Source organism: Mirounga angustirostris, unplaced genomic scaffold (genome assembly GCF_029215605.1).
Source record: "Mirounga angustirostris isolate CCGP_5_RB_7025 unplaced genomic scaffold, mMirAng1.0.hap1 SCAF_6, whole genome shotgun sequence".
NCBI lineage: Eukaryota > Metazoa > Chordata > Mammalia > Carnivora > Phocidae > Mirounga > Mirounga angustirostris.
In genome coordinates, this window is record NW_026991714.1 from 63,919,784 (window position 1) to 63,938,876 (window position 19,093).

The following is a 19,093-nucleotide window of genomic DNA, read 5'->3' on the forward strand; positions in this document are numbered from 1 at the left end:
AGCACTGGGATCCCGGCAAGCCAGCTTGCGCTTCATCCCTCCTTTGTAAACCAAGAGGGTCAGAGTTGATGGTCTCTGCAAGTCTCTGAGAAGCCGGAGAGGAGCTCCAGGGCTATGGCGCCCAATCCTTGCTCCCACATTCCGGAGGGATATGCTTGACAAGGCCCTAGATGGATTTCTGGCCCAACTGGGAGCCTGAAGCTGTTCCTTGGGTTGCCACGTTTGTGGGACTCCCACCACCAGCCAACCAGGCCTGTCCCCCAGGTTTGCCCATCCACACAGGGGTGCTGCCAGCACCGTTATCCCTGAGGTTCCTGCGTTTGGAATCTGGATCATAAACGGATAGATGGGATTCTTCCTGTTTCTTAATAAAGCTGTTTACTTTATTGTCTTCTGTGTTTGTACACAGAAATAAACTTGGGCAGACAAAGACAATTGACTTTATAAGAGCAATTTGGTTAAGGAATGTCTGAGAAAAAATACTGCCTTAGATATAAAGATGCTTATAGTTAGGTTTTGGTTTTTTTTTTTATACACCCAACATCACCAAATAATTTATTTGGAATCAGAATTAAAAGAACAGTTGACAGCTGAGAAATGTATGTTTATTCTGATACAGCTGTACAACTAATCTAGGACAAATTACCAAATAAATTTTACATTCTTTCTTCAGGACTGGGGTTTTTCGATGACTTCAAATTTAGGATCTTCAAATTTGAAGTCCGGGAACATATTCTTGTCTGCTTTACCATACATTTGCTTAAGCTTAAGAAGCTCCCTCTCTAGGTCTTGCTGGTACTCTGGGCCAGTATCAGCGGGTGCTCCAGATGCCTGTTGCTTAGTTCTGTATTCTCTAATCTTGTCCACGAAGAGTTTCTGTACAGGATCAAGTTCCTTATTAAATGACACTGCTGTAACACCAATGTTCCTCCTCAAATGAACTGAGACTGCAGACCAAATGAGAGAGGAGAACCTGAAGAGCCTCTGAAGAATCATGGTGATTTTGTTACTTGCACTAGGTCCTGAGCTGCCAGAGCCTCCGTGGCCACCACCGTTCTCGGCTTATAGTTAGTTTTACATGAAAAAAAATCTGTCATACTGATTAGGATTTATTTATTTTAAAGATTTTTATTTATTTATTTGAGAGAGAGAGAGCATAAGCAGAGGGAGAGGCAGATGGAGAAGCAGACTCCCCACTGAGCAGGGAGCCTGATGCAGGACTCCATCCCAGGACCCTGAGATCATGACCTGAGCTGAAGGTAGATGCTTAACTGACTGAGCCACCCAGGTGCCCCTGATTTGGATTTAGAAATAATTTGGGGGGAGTTCGTCCTGGGTAGCAGTCCAGGCACACCAAAACTCCAGACATTTCATTCATCTTTCTTTAAAAAAAAACTACACCTGGGGGCGCCTGGGTGGCTCAGTTGGTTAAGCATCTGATATCACCTCATGCCATGATCCCTGGGTTCTGGGATGGAGTCCTGATTCAGGCTCCTTGCTCTGCAGGGAGTCTGCTTCTCCATCTGCCCCTCCCCCTGCTTGTGCGTTCTCTCTCAAATAAATAAGTAAAATCTTTTTAAGAAACCTCTACATCTAGATTTTTTTCTAAAACCTTTCTCCCCCCTTTGGTCCCCCCTTTTCCCTCTGCTCCTATGAATGTTTAGACAAGGCCTCAGTTGTTTAGACCAATATTTACATCCCCCGAGCCCACGACCTGGGCGTAACAGTCCTGTCGTTTTGAAGGGTGGCCCGCAGTCAGAGGAGGTGGCAGGTGGCCGGCTGGGGGTGGACAAGGTCCGTTCATTCATTATCCATTTTGTTTTTCTTCCCCGACAACTAACCCAGCTTGTCTTTAGCCCGTCCGCTTCCTATGAGATGTCCCCCTCTTATTTCAGCTGTAACACTTGGTATGTGCATTGTCGTCTGAACACCACTCAGGGAGCCCTATAGATACTAAAGCAGAGCTTCATCTGACCTTGAGCGGGATGAGGACAGTGGTGCCTGCACGGTTGAGGGCAGGCACAGAGCAGCGGGAGTGTACTTGACCCTCCACATTCTTGCACTCGGTTCTCTGCACCAACCCCGGCAGAGACTGACTGCACACCTTGCTGCCGGGCACGCCCAACTCAGCACTGCACACCCTCCGCGTGTTTTCCTCGATCGTGTTCCCAGATGTCAGAGCCTTTGTTTCTCCTCTCGTCCTTTCCCCCTAAATTTGCTCCGGTAACTCTTTCTGGAATTTCTTTTTTTTTTCTTTTTTCTTTCTTTCTTTCTTTCTTTCTTTCTTTCTTTCTTTCTTTCTTTCTTTCTTTCTTTCTTTCTTTATTTATTTATTTTTTAAAAGATTTTATTTATTTATTTGAGAGAGAGAATGAGAGAGAGCACATGAGAGGGGGGGAGGGTCAGAGGGAGAAGCAGACTCCCCGCCGAGCAGGGAGCCTGATGCGGGACTTGATCCAGGGACTCCAGGATCATGACCTGAGCCGAAGGCAGTCGCTTAACCAACTGAGCCACCCAGGCGCCGGACTTTCTGGAATTTCTAAGAAGGCTTTCCACTCTGCTGGGCAGTGCACGTGCGCGCATGCGTGTGCTCACTCTGCAGGAGCCCGGGAGGAAGCCCGCAAGCTGGTAACGCGGTAGACAGCCAGTCTCAGGTTTCAGACATTGTTAGGCTCGAACCTTTATTGGAGGCCAAGGCAGCTCATAAAGCGGGCGGTGCCATTCCAAGGGCACTGAGCGGGGAAGGATGGCGAACTGTCTGGGCGGCCTGCGAGCGCAGGAAGGGGAAGCCCGTGGCAAGTCCGCTAAGGATGGCTTGATGAGCATTTTTGCAGCCAGGGTGGCAAGTGTAATACAAAGGTGTGGTTTTCCTAGGCCTCATCAGGCTCCCTGCTTCCTGTGTGAGGCAGCAACCCCGGGGAAGGAAGTTGCTGGCTGTGGGCTTTTTCTTGGTGGTAGTTTGTGCTAATTTACTTTTTTTTATGGAGTACTCCTTGCTATTAGTGATTCTCCATAATGGCTCTTTATGGTGGTCAGGAGGAGATAACAGAATGATGGAGAGGTGTGGGGGGCTGCTGGGGATCACCCGGAAAACCTCTGGCTCCCGAGGTTCCATCAGGCTCTAGTAGGATTTATTGTTTTGCCCATAGATCTCCTGGACTCTGAGCCCTGGAGTGTGGTCATGGTATTATGGATTTTACATTTTGCTGGGATCTGTGCACCCACCAGACAGTAATTTTTTTTTTGAACATGTGAATTCTCCAGGGATTTCTGGCCTTTGGGGAAAAGAAAATCTCCCCCTTTCCACTTCTGTATGATGGAAACATCCTGGGAGATAAGGGAAGAGGCTTCTGGAGGAGGGGATGCTGGTGGGAGGATATGGTGAGGAGGGGCGTGATGCCTGCCCCCTGACCTGGCCTCCTGTTCTAGAAGAGTGAAATCCACAGGGATGAAATGTGAGCGTGGCTCCTTCACCGGCGTGGGTTCCAGTCTAGGTATTTCTGGATCAGCTAGTTTGGAGGCCCTTGAATTTCTTGTTAGTTGCTATGATCTTGTTTTTGCTCCATTTCATGTGGTTGTATTCATTTCTGGTTTGGAGAATAACAGAAATGTGGGAGTGCTCACCAGATGCTCAGAACGGTCCCAGGTATTCCAGGGAGGAAGCCTGGTTTCACTGGTCAGAACTAAGCCAAGAGGGCAAGCTCAAGGCCACACGCCCGGACACGGGCCCCTGATTTAATTTCTGCCTTCATCTGAGAGTCGATCTGCACAGTTGATACGGCACTGCCTCTGCTGTCTGGTGAGATGGTGACGCACGCTCACATCCAGGCTGGAGGCGGGTCTGCAGTAATGAAGGAACCCCGCTCCCTCCAAGGCTTGGATCTGCCACGCAGTGAGAGGGGAAATTCACTAGGCTGGTTTCAAGTCCTCTGGGGCAGAGTAACAAGGAAGTGGGCTGGTGTTTTCCCCAAGACATGAATGGGGTCGCGCTCGTTCTGAAAAGAAACACAGCAGTGTTCACTGCTCTCTGTAGAGCACACATCAGTGTCTTTTTAAAAGGATCACGAACTTTCCAAGCCCTCTTTATAATCCTTACACAGGGCAAAATTCAATATAATATGTCAATTTAAATGAACACCATGAATTTTTAATTTTATCTGTCACCTCTACTCCTGGACACCTCAGAATATCCTTTTGAATCATTAGCATTTCATAATCCTAGAACTATAGCAGAGAAGGAGCCTTAGAGGTTATGCAGTCTTGGGTTACTTTTGCTATTTTTTTTTTAAAAGATTTATTTATTTTTTTAAAGAGAGGGAGAGTGAGTCACAAGCTGACTCCCTCCTGAGTGCAGAACCCAACATGGGGCTCCATCGCACAGCCCTGAAATCAGGATCGACAACACAGAGATCAGGAACTGAGCTGAAACCACAAGTCGGATGCTCAACTGACTGCACCACGCAGGTGCCCCTGGGTTACTTTTGCTCTTAAGAGCATGGTTCCTGCAGCCAGACCCCTGGGGTGTGAATCTTGGCTCTGTCATTTGTAGCTCTGTGGACTTAGAGGGACTTGCTGCTTTCTGCCTCAGTTTCCTTACTTGGATAATAGCATTAACAGGAATAATTACTTCATTGGTGTGTTTTGTCTGACACATAGTAGGAGTTCACTAAATATTAGCATCCAAACTGCCATTTTATAGAAGAGAAAAGTAAAACTGGCATCTCTAGATGGTGACCTCCTGACCCCAGGATTCATTTCACACAATTAACATCCAGTGTATTTATTTTCTACTTCTCTCATGCTCCATGTCTGTCCATCTCTCGGTCTGGCCAACATTTCTTTGGCTGTTACTGTATGGTGTGCGGTGGCCGGACTTGGCACCGGGACAGAAAGGTGGTTAGGACACAGCCCTGCCCTTGAGCCTCCCAGCCTGGGGGGTGGGCGGGTGCTGAGCTCCAGGCCACCGGGCCCTTTCACAGCGTCCCCGCAAGGGATGGCACGGCCAGCTATGGAGTGGGCTGAGATGGTTTCCAGAAGGGGTGACGGCCGCACTGAGGCTAATCAGTGAGTAGGAGCTGGTGGGCGAAGGCTGAAGAAGGCGAGGTATTCCAGGCATCTCACAAACAGAGAGGGGCTGCAGGAGCCCTGAGGATCGCAGTATTGCCAGACGTAAAGTGTCCAAAGAGGGGAGCCCCTACACCGCCTTCACAAGAAGTTAAATGACAACGTGAGCTTTATATGCCCGGCTTAACAACCAATGAAAGCACGTCAGACAGCAAGATAGCAGTGCTACACCACACTCACAGCTGCATTATTCAGCAGCCCTGAGGTGAGAGCAACCCAAGGGTCCGTCAGCAGGTGAGTGGACAGACAAAATGTGGCATATATACAATGGAAGGAAATATATAACATACATATATATTAATATATATAGTATTTCCTTAATATACAAAAAGGAAGGAAATTTGGACACCTGCTACCACATGGATGAACCTCCAGGACATTATTCTGAGTAAAATAAGCCAGTCACCAAAGGGACAAATCCTGTGTGGTTCCACTTACAGGTGATGCTTAGAGTTGTCAAATTCATGGAGACAGAATGGTGTGGAGTGATGGTTGGTGGGGGAATGGGAGGGCTGGGGGGAGGGGGATGGAGACTTGACACTTAATGATAAGGAGCTTCAGTTTGGGAAAATGAAACAAGTTCTAGAGATGGATGGTGGTGGTGATTGCATGAACATGGGATGTACTTAATGCCACTGAACTATGCCTTTAAAAATGCATTTAAAATTTTATGTTATGTAGACTCCCCCCCGCCCCATGCCACCCACAGCAGTGTAAACTGTGTCACAGAATAGTGATCTAGGGGCGCCTGGGTGGCTTAGTCGGTTAAGCGTCTGCCTTCGGCTCAGGTCATGATCCCAGGGTCCTGGGATCAAGCCCTGCATTGGGCTCCCTGCTCGGCAGGAAGCCTGCTTCTCCCTCTCCCACTCCCCCTGCTTGTGTTCCCTCTCTTGCTGTGTCTCTCTCTGTCAAATAAATAAATAAAATCTTTAAAAAAAAAAAAAAAAGAATAGTGATCTAAGGGAAGAGACATCCCCGTGGATTGCCTGGGCAGGGACACTTTCCTCCAGTGGCTCGTGAAGGGTGATCATGACAACATTTGTTGGTCTGACCACCATCTGCTTCCAAGCATGTTATGTGCAATCACATTCAATCCTATGATTGGGTATGGTTACTGTTCCCATTGCACAGATGAGGAAACTCAGCAAGGTTAGGGACCCAGGCCTGTGTCCTGCAGTGGATGTGGGGCGGGGATAGGATGGGGACCTCCCTGTGAGCCTCCCTACAGTCCCGTGGGAGGGACGGGGCCAGGCGAGGGCCTGTGGAGGGATGCGGGAATTGGCCCCTCACTGCCACTTACCTTCTGAGAAGCAGCCTTTTTATTTGTGCCTGTAAGAGTTTGAAGGTTTTACATGGGCTGTCATCCTCACTGAATAAACCCCTGAGGCTGGCCAGTTCATCTTTTTGAGGGCGGCACGTTAGTGGTCACCTGCATAATAGTTATTAATATAGTACTATGATTATATTGCACATTTTGCAGTAAACTAAAAAAAAAAAATGACTTATTAGCTCTTAGGTTCTTGAGAGCGATATGTTCAGTGGCAGCAACTCTCTTCTGAATTTGCCAACACATTTTATTGTGGGCATTGCGTTTTTGGAGTTGGACCAAACGGACGCCTTTAAAGATTCGATAGGTGGATACAACCTTATATTTAAATAGCTGCTTTTTTGAGGTTACTGTACTGGGCCTTTGCCACTTGGTTTCCCGACTCTGTAACATTCCTTACAGGGATGTGATGGCTGGATATAGGGGTGGGGGGGGGTCTGTCTTAACCTCATTTGACAAACTAGAGAAAGAAAGGAGAGAGAGGCCAAGAGATCTTTCTTCGGTCCTGTTCAGCAAGTGTTCGGACACATCTGCTCCATGCCAGGCACTGTCTGGGCCTTGATCACCGTCACCAGTGAGCTCACTCAGAGCCTCACACTCCTGCCTGCTCTCTTCTGGAGCGCTGCCGTTCTGAGTTGGTGGGATTTCAGGGCTTCATGAGATACTTGCTGTTTTATAATAGGTGTCTGACTCTTCCCAGGTTGCGGGAAGGGAATTTGGCCATAGCGTCACTTACCCCCATAGCATCGACATCAGACTCTAAAACCCCCAGGCTTTTCTCGCAAAGGTTCTCCTTCAAACCATTCTCGTGGGTTCTGGCTAATATGGAGTTTCTTCTGGCGGCTCGTGCGTTGCTCACTCCTTACTGCCTTTCCTGCTTGAGACGTCCTGCAGGGTGAAAGGCTGGAAAGTGGCTTTTGTCTGAGGCAAAGCCATCCACGGCACAGTAACTGCTTTCAGATGCTGCCGAGGTGGCCCAGACTCGGGATGGTGACCCGGAGGTGAAAGACTGCAGATCCCATTACAGCCTGGAGCCAATCCACCTCCAGACTCCGGGGCGTTTGGGCCGAGAAAGGAGGAAGGATAGGGTGACATAGGTGCTAGACAGCAGCGAGAAGTAGGCATGGGAAAGTCTAAGAGTGGGGCTTTAGTCTCTAGAGACGTTTTTGTCAAAGGCATTGCCTATGTCAATACAAAAATATCAACGATGCAGTCCTACAATCTTGGAACATAGGGTGCGTGTCTAGAAGCTACGTGTGTATTATCTGTGAACATATACGGTAGAAGGACATGAATTACAACGCACTAGGTTCAGACGCGGGTTTTTGTTTTTTTTTTCTTTCGATAATCTCGAGAAAGGGTGAAATCTTAGTTACGTTGTTTAGCGCCCCCCAAAAGGAGCGCAGGTCCGAAACCATCTTAGAAGACTGAAACTCTCTTCCTTGCCCGGTCTCGGGTCCAGTTGAGCCTCCTCCCCTGGGCGTGGCTGGTGGGTCACCGTGCTGCGGGCATGACTGGCGGGGGGCTCAGCGAGGTGGTGACTTGAACACATAGCCCCAGAACAGGGAGCTGCAGGGGGTAATGAAGTAGGAAGCAGGGTAGCCTTCTGACCATGAGGGTCTCCATGGCTCACCCTAGAAATACCAGCCTGCGGCCGGTTTCCATTGGCTGAGATCCTTTGAGATTCTGTCAAGTAGAGATTTGGGAAAAAAACAAAAAACAACAGGCACAAAAAATTAGAAGATATAATTTTGTGGCAAGATGTAGAGAGTCACTGAGTCCAGCTATGATCTGAAAAGAACAAAGAGGCCATAATCTAAGTTCTGAGATCTCTTTTATTGTATTCCTGTTTCCTCAAAAGCCTCTTTTTGTTTGTCCTCTAATTGTTTTCTCTTCCCAGCTAGAGTTCAAAGGGTAGAGCCGCAAGCATGGAAATGTTGCTTTTATTGAAAGTGGTGAAATTGTACCTCCATTTTTATTCCCTGTGAGACAGTGGGGTTACTTTTCCAAAAAGGTTTGTTTGGGAAGAAATAGATCTACGGTCTACAGAGACCGTACCAGAATTTACTAGGAAGTAGGAAGTATTCTGTGGAAGGGGGCCAGAGACGTTCGAGAAAGACGCATCCTTGAGGTCTAGGCTGGGATTTTGTTTCTTTTCCTCCTGGCATCCCCTCTGGTATCTGGGATATTCTCCTATCCCACATTTCCCTGTGTGTTTGCTATAGCTGGGCCTGCCCTCAGTAGCCAAAAGACTGGGCCTGCTGGTCATCCGTACCCACCCCTGTTAACTCCCTGGATTAAAGCTGCCCGCCATTGGGAGGGAGGCTGGCAGCCGAGGGCATAGAAGGAGCCGGAGGCCCTGACAGGTGTTATGTAATGAGCCACATCAGCTATGCTCCCCAAGACGCTGGGGAGGCTTGGGAATCTCGTTCACGCCTTTCATGCTCAATATAAGGCTTCGGGGACACCCGGTGGGTCACACCTGCTTTTAACTGTGCCTTCAGCTGCGTGGGGGCTACGGCTGACAGGTTGGGCCCACAGGTGATGGTGCCGCTGAATTTCAGATGATCGTTCTTTATTTTTTTTTTTTAAGATTTATTTATTTATTTGAGAGACAGACAGCATGAGGTGGGGTGGGGCGGCAGAGAGAGAGGGAGAAGGAGACTCCCTGCTGAGCAAGGAGTTTGATGCGGGGCTTGATCCCAGGATCCCGAGATCATGACCTGAGCTGAAGGCAGATGCTTAACCCACTGAGCCACCCAGGCGCCGCTGAATTTCAGACGATGCATTCTGTGACTTTTGTAGGAGATGTGTACTTCTGAGCAGAACCCGGTATGAAGCATTTAGTACTCTGGTACTTTGGTGAAGAGGCAGTTTGCAGGGAGCTGTGCCGTGGTCCCCGCAGGCCATTTGCTGTAACTTCTGCAAAGACAGACAACCCTGCCTTCATGGATCCCTAGTTCCCTCTGAGCAAACACTATCTTTTAACAAAGGAGCGTGCTAAGTAACCCTCCTTGCAGCTTTTCCTGGGTCGGGGGTCATGAGGAGCGTGGGCTAGTGTGGGTGCCCTTGAGCTTGATGCGGCAGCTCATCAGGGCGGCCAGGGGAGCCGATGTGGACACGGTGGTGGCTGGCACCCGGGCGTCTGGGCGAGCCGGCCTCCAGGGAGCCGCTCGCTATGGCAGGGGGGGAGGGGGGGCCGCTGGGATTCATTGCCTTTTGGTTTTGATTTTACTTGTCTTCTGGTGATGGATAACGGTGGTGGAAGTTTGGGCCTGTTTCTGATTAGTGAAATGACCCTTCACCTGAGACTAAGTGCAAAACGCTCTTCTGAGCCCCCTGAACCCAGGTTTTTCCGATGGTGAGTTTAATGGGCTCCGGGCCTGTGTTTTGGCTGAGAAAATGAAAGACGTGGTGTGTGGGGGATTGCAGCTTTTTGTTTAGAGAGAAGGAGGAGGGGTCACACTGAGCTGGTATAGGCTCGGCTTGGCTTCCCCTCAGGAAGGGAACGCTGCAGGTGGAGGGCCGGCTGGGGGTACAGGCGGGGAGTGTCTGTGGCTGCCAGATGAGGGCACCATGCATCCGGGCAGAGACTGCCTTGTCCCTTAGGAGAGGACCGTGCTGAGCTCAAATCCCACCCCACCTGTTCTGTTACAGGAGACAGCCTGGACACCACGATGATTTCTATGCCTGGAGCTGCTTCTTCAAGCGATTCTAGAACATTCAGGAAATAGTTAGAACATCTAACATGTGCCGGGCATTGTGTTAGGAGCTTGGAACGTTCAAGTACAACCAAATAACTGAGTTTGACCTTGGAGCTGCTACCCTGGGTTTGGGGTTGTGTTTGTTTGTTTGTTTGTTTGTTTGTTTGTTTGTTTATTTATAAGGATCTTTATTTGAGAGAGAAAAAGAGAGAGAGAATCTGAAGCAGACTCCACGCTGAGTGTAGAACCCAAGGTGGGGCTCGACCTCACAACCGCGAGATCATGACCTGAGCAGAAAACAAGAGTCGGTTGCTCCACCAGCTGAACTACCCAGGTGCCCCTGGGGCTGCGTTTTAAAATAAAAGAAGTGCTGCTCAAGTGCTTTTTTCTTAGTCTTTTTGGTGATCAGATTCTTAGTCAGCTGTGTCTTGGTGGTCTTTATTCTAAGCGTTTTCTTTTTTAACTGTGGTAAAACACACCAAGTTTGCCATCTTAAGGGCACAGTAAAGCCTGAAGCACGTCCACGCCGTGCAACCGTTCCCCCCCGTCCACCTGCAGGTCTTCCTCCTCTTCTCACACTGAAACTCTGAACCCGTTGAACAGTTCTCCATTCTGCCCTCCCTGCTTTAAGTTATTTTGAAATAAAACAGTGCTGGAAGCACTCCAGAGAATGCTCTCGGGAGAAAGACCTAGATGATTCATTAAATCACTCATTCACTCCTCGAACATCCCTCTCGGCAGCATCCCGCATGTGCTGCTCTCTGTGTTACATGTTCCAGCTTCCAAACCACATGAAACCTGGACTTTGGTCTCAAGAGGTTGATCAACTCGTAGAGGAGACAAGGGTGTACACAAATGGGTCCTTAAATGGGTTACAGAGGCTGCAGGGCAAGCATGGAGGTGCCCCGGTACCCCAGATCCTTCCCAGTTCTCAGTGTGGGAGGGACTCCTGTCTCTCTGTCCTCGGTTGGAGTGTCCAAATTTAGGTGCTGGGGGCCATAGTCCAGTGGCTAGGAGAGGGTACTGGTGTCACTTTTAAAAATGCACACACCTGCAGTGCAGTCCTGAGCCCAGGTTAGCCTTTCTGGCCAAGGATGCTGGGCGGGTTTGTGGCAGTGGTAAGTTGGGGGGCTGTGGAAAGAACCAAACCCCAGCCGTGGGAACATACTGCCCAGAGTGGCATCTGGGTCCCTCTGGAATCAAGAGCAGACTCTTGTCCTCAGCTGGGGGTAGGTGGGTGGGGGTCTGCCCCCCCCACGCCCCAGCCCAGCCAGTCGGAGTCGGAGACCTGTGCCCTGCCTGTTACTTAGCCGGCTCTCATCGGACCTTCTGCACTGCACTTTCTTCTCTCTGTCTCCCTCACACACAAACTCAATCCCTCCTCTCCCTTGAAATCACTTTCATGCTGTTTAACCTCTCTACCCTGGTCCCCCTTCCTCTGCTGCTGCTTTTATGATGGTTTCCGCTGATGGATCACCTGGAGGAGATGCCGCCGGCTTTGTGAGCAGCAATTAGTGCTCCCCCCAAGAAGGGGCTCGGTTGCCTGGTGGCCTTGGCTCGCAGGACAGATTGGGCCTTTCTCTCTTCACATGAAAGTAGGTTATCGATGAGCTCAGGTGCCAAAGCTTACTGCACGGGCTCTTGCCAACCCCTCCTGATCTCATCGTGGTGTACATTTTCAAGATCATATCACATTAGCTCAGGAGAATTCAGGAGAGAAAAATGTACTAGTAAAGCAAAAAAAAAAAAAAAAAAAAGAGAGAAGAAAATGATGATTTCTTTCATTATATTATAACCCAGATGAAAATGAAACTGACTCCACCGGGCTGTGTTCTGAGAGAACCCGCAGAATGTATGTGTGGAGGTGGGTGGGTTATAAGGCATGGAGACACCTAGCCTCAGGTTAAAAGGACTTTGTGTTTTGGTTTCTTCTTTGGATTCCTTGTAGGATTGGTTTTCTTGGGAAATCATGATTTTAGGGAAAAGATGAGACAGGGTGTGTAGCTGGCAAGATCCTTCCAGCGTCGGCTTTGTGAGACATGGAGGCGGTGCCGGCCACCGAGGGCGGGCTGGTGCTACTTTTGGAGACCAGGTTGTTTGTTGTTGGCCAGACTGTTGCACACGCAGGAATGTGGGATCATTCTTTTCTGTTTTTCAGTAGCTTTACTGAAATACAATTTACATGCCATACAATGCACCCATTTTGAATGTGCAGTCTGGTGGGTTTTAGTATACTCCCAGAATTTTGCAACCATTGTCCCCAGTAATATTAGAACATCTCTGTCCCTCCCCAAAGAAATGTGATGCCCATTATCAATCAGTCCCCATGCGCCCATCCCCTCAGCCCCAGGAAACCACGGCTCTACTTTCTCTCTCTATGGATTTACCCATCCTGGACATTTCTTATGCATGGGAATCACGCACTACATGGTATTTTGTGACTGACTTTTTCACTCAGCACCATGTGGTCAGGGCTCACTGCATCGTAGCATGGAGCGGAATGGCATTCCGTTGTGTGGATATACACACTGTGTACCTGTTCACCAGTGGATGGCTATGTGGGTTATTTCCAGTTTTTCGCTATTATGAAAAACGCTATTGCGAACATTTGGGCATCAGTCTCTATGAGGACATATATTTTCCGTTCTCATGGACTGATACTTGGGAGTGGAATTGCTATTGAATGTGGTAACTCTGTGTTTAATGTCTTGAGAAACTTTCAAGCTGTTTTTCAGTGTGGCTGCACCATTTATGCTCCCGTCAGCAACAGATCAGATGTTCGTCCTCCATTGTCTGTCTTTTTGATTCTAGTGGGTGTGATGTGGTGTCACACTGTGGTTTTGATCTGCATTTCACTCATGACTAGTAAGGTCCAGCATCTTTTCATGTGCTTATTCCTCATTCTTAGGTTTTCTTTGGAGAAACGTCTAATCAAATCTTTTGCTCATTTTTTAGTTGGGGTTTTTTGTTGTCGTCACTGAGTTGTGAGAGTCCTTTATATATTCTGGGTAGAGGTTCCTTGTCAGATATGTGAGTGGCTGGTGTTTTCTCCCGGTCTGTGACTTATCTTTTCATTTTCTTGGTGATGTCATTTGAGGCACAGATGTTTTATTTTTGATGAAGTCCAACTTACCACTTTTTCTGTTGTTGCTGTGCTTTTGGTGTCTTATTTGAGAATTCACTGCCCAACTTGAGGTCATGAAAATTAATTCTTGTGTGTCCTTTTAAGAGTTTTATAGTTTTAACTTCAACTTAGGTCTATGGTCCACTTCTTAATTAAGATCTTTCACTTTTCCTACAGTAAAAAATTTTCCTGGACTCATTCAGGTTTCAGTAAGATAGATGTGAATTTTCTTTGATGCCCTTTATTCTTTAACACAACATACCTAGTGGCCATCTCATGCTGGGTAAGCATCAAGACTGCGGAGATGGCCGTGAGAGTTGGCACGTGGACAGGCGGGGGATAGATAGCCCTGCCAGAATCTTGCACGCGTCTTTGGATGGATGACGGGGAGAATGGTCACACGGGCAACTTGCAGGCAGGAGATGGACTCCAGGACCTTGGCACTAAGCAAAGGAAAGCTTGACCTCTTGACCAGCATCACAGGTGACAAAGCAAATGAGCCATCAGAGAGAGACCTTGTGGGATGGCACAGTTGAGTCGTGGCTCCAGGGCAGTCTGCCAGGCAAGCTGTCCGAAGGGCAGGCAGTGATCAAGATTTTTGCTGGGGTGCTGTCATGTAGTTACTTGATAAAGCTCTCTCTCCATTCTTGCTTTCAGTGTTTTGAGGTTTTTTGCTTTTGTTTTTTTGCTTGTTTGTTTGACATCCTGCCCCTCACCCTCCTGCAAAAGGTGCAGGAGCTTTCTTAAGCACACCTTTGGTTTCCTTCTCAAGTCCCCCAAGGATCAGCTATAACTTTTGGGGAAGGGAGGGGGAGAGGTGAGATGCTAGGCTTATTTTTACCAAAAACCAAGACCAGTGGCACAGGATGGAAGTCACGAGATGCAATGACCTCATAGGATGTTCCCTCCTGCGGCATGAATCATAAAAGCAAGTTGAGTGGTAGCCTCTCGAGATGAACTTTAATACTTTGTAACTTGAGTTCCAGGCCAGGTCTCAAAACAGTTTGGGCACATTGCCAGACAGAGCTCAGCCCTCTGGCAAACTGAGTGATAGTGGAGAGCGTGGGTTGTTCTTAGGTGCTGATCTCGGTTGTTTGTACACATGCCTGCAGACCATCATCTGTACACACAAGTACGCGCTGTGTGCACATTCTCTCCAGGGAAGCTCTGCTTCATGTTTAATGTTCTTCCATCCACCACTTGAGTTTAAAATCTTGAGGGAAGTACTGAAAATCAAATGGGGTCATCTCTCCTGCATGAAAATAAGAAGAGCCAGTATTTAAAATTCTGCATTTGTGTAACAAGTCAAATGTGGAGTACCAGTTCTCATCACAAAATGACACATGTCCATGGTTTACCTTTGGAGAGCAGGTTCTCCTTGGTGTAATTGAAATGAACTTTTCAGAATTCTCTTATTAAATATGGAAGCACACCTAAACCTCCCCACTCCCAGGGTACAGACCGAGGCTGTATAATATATAGTAGATGATTTTTAGCAAATGTGGCTCTTTGGTTTCTTCCTCCGAAACCCCAGAGGATTGACATAGGTTTATTACTGCCACAGTAGATAGAGATGTATTGCTGAATGCGTCTCTTGTTTACATCAAGAAAGTCTTTCCAGGGCACTTACTTAAACATTTCTCTGGGTATTTATATCCCTGTACAACAGGAAACCATATGATTCTAGATTGGAATCCAAGACACTCAAACCCACAGTTAATTTTCAGAGCCAAATTTTTTGTATTGCTTCTCTGGGATTATGCTAATCATCCAATTCAGATTAACTTCAACGCACATTTTTGAGAGCCTGCTGTGTGCTAAGGCAGAGCTGGAGATACCTGATAAGATGTGGTTCAAGAATGGTATAGCGAGGGGAGAGTCTGGACAGTATCCAGAGAGGCGTGTTGTGTTGGGACTAAGTGAATCTAAACATCCTTTCCTAGGTTGTCTCACTGCTCTGAAATCAGCTCTGTGCTCCATCAACGAACACTGTCGTCTGCCTTTTGTCTTTGCAGAGCCTGAGGGGTTGCCCTTTGCAGTCTTCATCACAGGGGTGGGCCGTCATCTGGTAATTTAACGACCGACATCAGGAATTCCCCAAAATAGGAGTTTACTCATATTTTTAATGTTTATATTTTCTCAAATTGGGTCCTCCCTCCCCGCCCCCATGTGTGCTGGTTTTCTAAATAAGAGCAGCAACAAATCCCCCCACGACGAGGTGTAGGCAGAGGTGCATTGTGGAGATGCTGGGGGCATCCCCCGAGAGTTGTGTGAAACCTTCCCCAGCAAAGGATGGACCTGCTTCCTTACCTCAGGCCACACGTCATGCACCAGCACCTTCCTTGGAGTCTTCATTTCCCACATTATTTGGGTGCAACTAACCCAGCAAAGCAGCCTTAGTAAGTTATGCCCTGGGATAAAGCAACCTCACTGTGCCAGTGAGGAAAAGGGAATTTCAATAACTGTGTAGAGAGGAATGCTGTTGTTTATAGAGAAGAACCCTGCAGGGCAGTGGGAGGTCCCAAGGTCAGGAGTCAGAACTCCTAGGGGCTCTCGTCCCACTTTCTGCTCTGAGAGCCATGTGGTGAGGAACTTACCTCCAATTTGGTCTTCCATAGAGTGGGAGTCTTCATACCTGTCCTGCTTACCTTTTAGACAAGAATCAAATGCAATAATTGAAATGTCTATGAAATTAAAGTGACATCATTGTCATCATCACCACCAGGGGAGGTGTGATAATATTGGACAAAAGGTCCAGTAGTTTTCTTTTTTTTTTTTTTAAAGATTTTATTTATTTATTTGAGAGAGAGAATGAGATAGAGAGAGAGAGCACGAGATGGGGGAGGGTCAGAGGGAGAAGCAGACTCCCTGCCGAGCAGGGAGCCCGATGTGGGACTCGATCCAGGGACTCCAGGATCATGACCTGAGCCGAAGGCAGTCGCTTAACCAACTGAGCCACCCAGGCGCCCCAGTCCAGTAGTTTTCTTACAATTTAATTGTCCAAAATAAAAGATAATAAGAACTTTGGATAACTGGTGGGGTTTTTTTGTTTGTTTGTTTATTTGTTTGTTTGTTTTAAGAGAGAGAGTGGGAAGGGGCAGAGGGAGAGGGAGAATCTTAAGCAGACTCCATGCCCAGTGTGGAGCCTGATATGGGGCTTGATCTCATGACCCTGAGATCATGACCTGAGCCGAAATCAGGAGTTGGTTGCTCAGCTGACTTAGCCACCCAGGCCACCCGGATAACTGGTGGTTTGGCTAATGAAGTGGAGTGTTTCTTTGGTCACTTGCTTTGGACTAGCCCAAGAGACAGTAAAAGGGATGATTCGGGTTCTTGTTTTGACCAGATGCTCAGTGCCTCCTCTTGTGCTTTAGGGGAATGTGGATTAGAAGGCTCTTGGCATTTCAGTTTTGTGACAGAATGAGTAGTCATGGTGGGGTGGGGGTGATGAGATGGTAACTTAGTTTTCATGGCTTACAAGCTGATGTTAAACAGTTGGTTATTAGAACATTTATTAGTCATGTGGTAGGGTCAGTTGGTTAAGGGCATTGAAGGACCAACAAAGGATCTAGGATTAATTCATGTTCTTGGGCTCAAGACTGAGCTGACGATAATTTGTGGTTGAGGATCACCTTTCTGATCTTGGAGAAATTCAGGTTTGAATGTGTGAGAATCTGACTGAAGATTGAGACAGGAAACAAGGTGCAGATTTAAGACCCTGTAGGACATAGACATGGCTTGTGAGCTGCATGAGGTGGGGGGGCGGGTAGTGAGGCAGTTGTAGGAACAAGCAAAGCCCACCTCTCTCTCTCTGATAGCCTCTGTTTGCTCTAGGATTATGTTTTCATATTGTCATGTTTGGGTTGGATTTAATAGCTCAATTTAGGGAAGACATTTTAAATTTCCCTTTATGCTCTGTAAACTACTAACAAGGTAAGTTTTGAGAAACTAGTTCTCAAATAAATTCCGCTTGCACAAACATTTTAAATTTTAAAATTGTGAATTGTGTGCATTGCTGGTAGGAATGTCAAGTGGTGCAACTGATAATAGAAAATAGTATGGTGGTCCCTCAGAAATTAAACATAGAATTACTGTACAACCCAGCAATTCCTCTTCTGGGCATATACTGAAAAGAATTGGGAGCAGGGACTCAAACATATATTTGCACACCCATGATCAATAGCGGTTTCATTCACAGTAGCCAAAAAATGGAAGTACCCAGTCATCCACTGATGGATGAATGGATACACAAACAAACTATATATGTGACATTTTAACACACACACATAAAATTCAACCTTAAAGAAGAAAGACCATTCTGAAATGCTACAACATGGATGAATCTTGAGGACATTTTGCAAAGTGAAATAAGCCAGTCATAAAAGGACAGCTATTCTGTGATTCCACTTACATTATGAGTCCAGACTGGTCAGACTCAGAGACAGGATGCAGAATGGTGGTTGCCGGGGTCTGGGTGGAAGGAACTGGGGAGTTAGTGTTTAATGGTACAGAGTTTCAGTTTGGGAAGAAAAAAAAGTTCTGGAGATGGATGGGAGTGAGCACAACAATGTGAATTACCACTAAACTGTACACTTAAAAATGGCCAATATGGTAAATCTTACATACTCCACAGGAAAGAAATGGTGAACTGTTCTCTTGCATTGGTGATTTTTTTTCCTTGAAATCCTGGCAAATATAGATTCTAAAATTCTTCTCTTACATTTTCCAGTTCTGGAAAGTTAACTATGGTCATCCTTTTCTTTTTAATGTCATTTGCTCTAGAAAAAAAAAAAAAAAAAGAAAAAAGCAATGATATTTCCTAGGCTAAACACACCCTGTTAACATGTTCATTAACATGCTGCAAAGTGTAATTTAAAGTTTATCTCACTCTGTTGTATTGTTATACCACAAAGAGGCAATGTGTATATCAGGTTTTATACTAGCAGTTGGACTGTCTTGAAATGTGTGTTTGGGGGTGCACTCAGGACTTTGTGGGCCTAAGGCTGTGGAAATGTATGGGTCCTTTCTTTCTGAAGAAGACCCTAAATTCAAGGTAAACCTCATCCCTCCTGTGTGATGCTCCTGAAGTTAGAACTTTGTGTCTTCTCTTTGTGGCCAGGAAGAGGATCATCCTCGCTGGAGTTGTGAGAATGGTAACGGAAGGTGAAAGTTGCTCAGAGAACAGCCCGTAGAAGGGCTCCAAGCCAGCTGCCCATGTCACCAGGACCCCCTTGTCCAGACCTTCCTCTGTCTGTACCAGCTGTTATCTGAACCAAGCCACTTGGTTCGTAACCTTTCCATCTGAGACTGTCTCCTGGGCCTTTTGCCCGGAATTACATGGCATGCGGTCTGGACTCTTGATTGGAGGATGTGGGGTGTGGCCTCATAGCTGCCCACAGTGGAAACAGTCTCATTTCCCCAAGAGCAGCGTCTGCTGATTTTGAACACACCAGTTCCAAATTCCCGTGCCAGTGTCCATTTTCCTTTTCCCTCCATAAGATTCCTGAAATGATTGTCTTAGATTTCTCACCGATGTCACTCAAACTTCAGCACCTTTGTAAAGCGTTCTTTGATTTCAAGAAAGTGGCCGTTTTCCCTTAGTGTTACAATGCCTCAGTTGCCCTATAATAGATGCATACCAAATATGTGTAAATATCAACATTTGTTTATTTGTGATCCTAGCTTTTATTGTGATAAAGTATCACCGAGATTTGGAAGACAGTTGGAAAGAAGCTACCTTCTAACATGGACACTAGTAAAATCAGCACCTATTAGGTGATGTCATCCATGTGTAGAAAACCTTTAAATGAATCC

The 19,093-nt window shown here is 47.0% G+C and overlaps 2 protein-coding genes across 2 annotated transcripts in view; one reads left to right on the top strand and one right to left on the bottom strand.

Annotated features, from left to right (window-relative positions):
- KIF26B (kinesin family member 26B) overlaps positions 1-19,093 on the top strand; it is a 440,039-nt gene that overhangs the window by 13,464 nt on the left and 407,482 nt on the right. The gene's annotated exons all lie outside the window — the stretch shown is intronic.
- On the bottom strand, positions 539-1,041 carry LOC123846307 (ATP synthase-coupling factor 6, mitochondrial-like). Its single transcript, XM_045877593.3, has one exon. It carries the CDS (start codon positions 994-996, stop codon positions 670-672), a length of 327 nt encoding a protein of 108 aa, XP_045733549.2. The 5' UTR covers positions 997-1,041; the 3' UTR covers positions 539-669.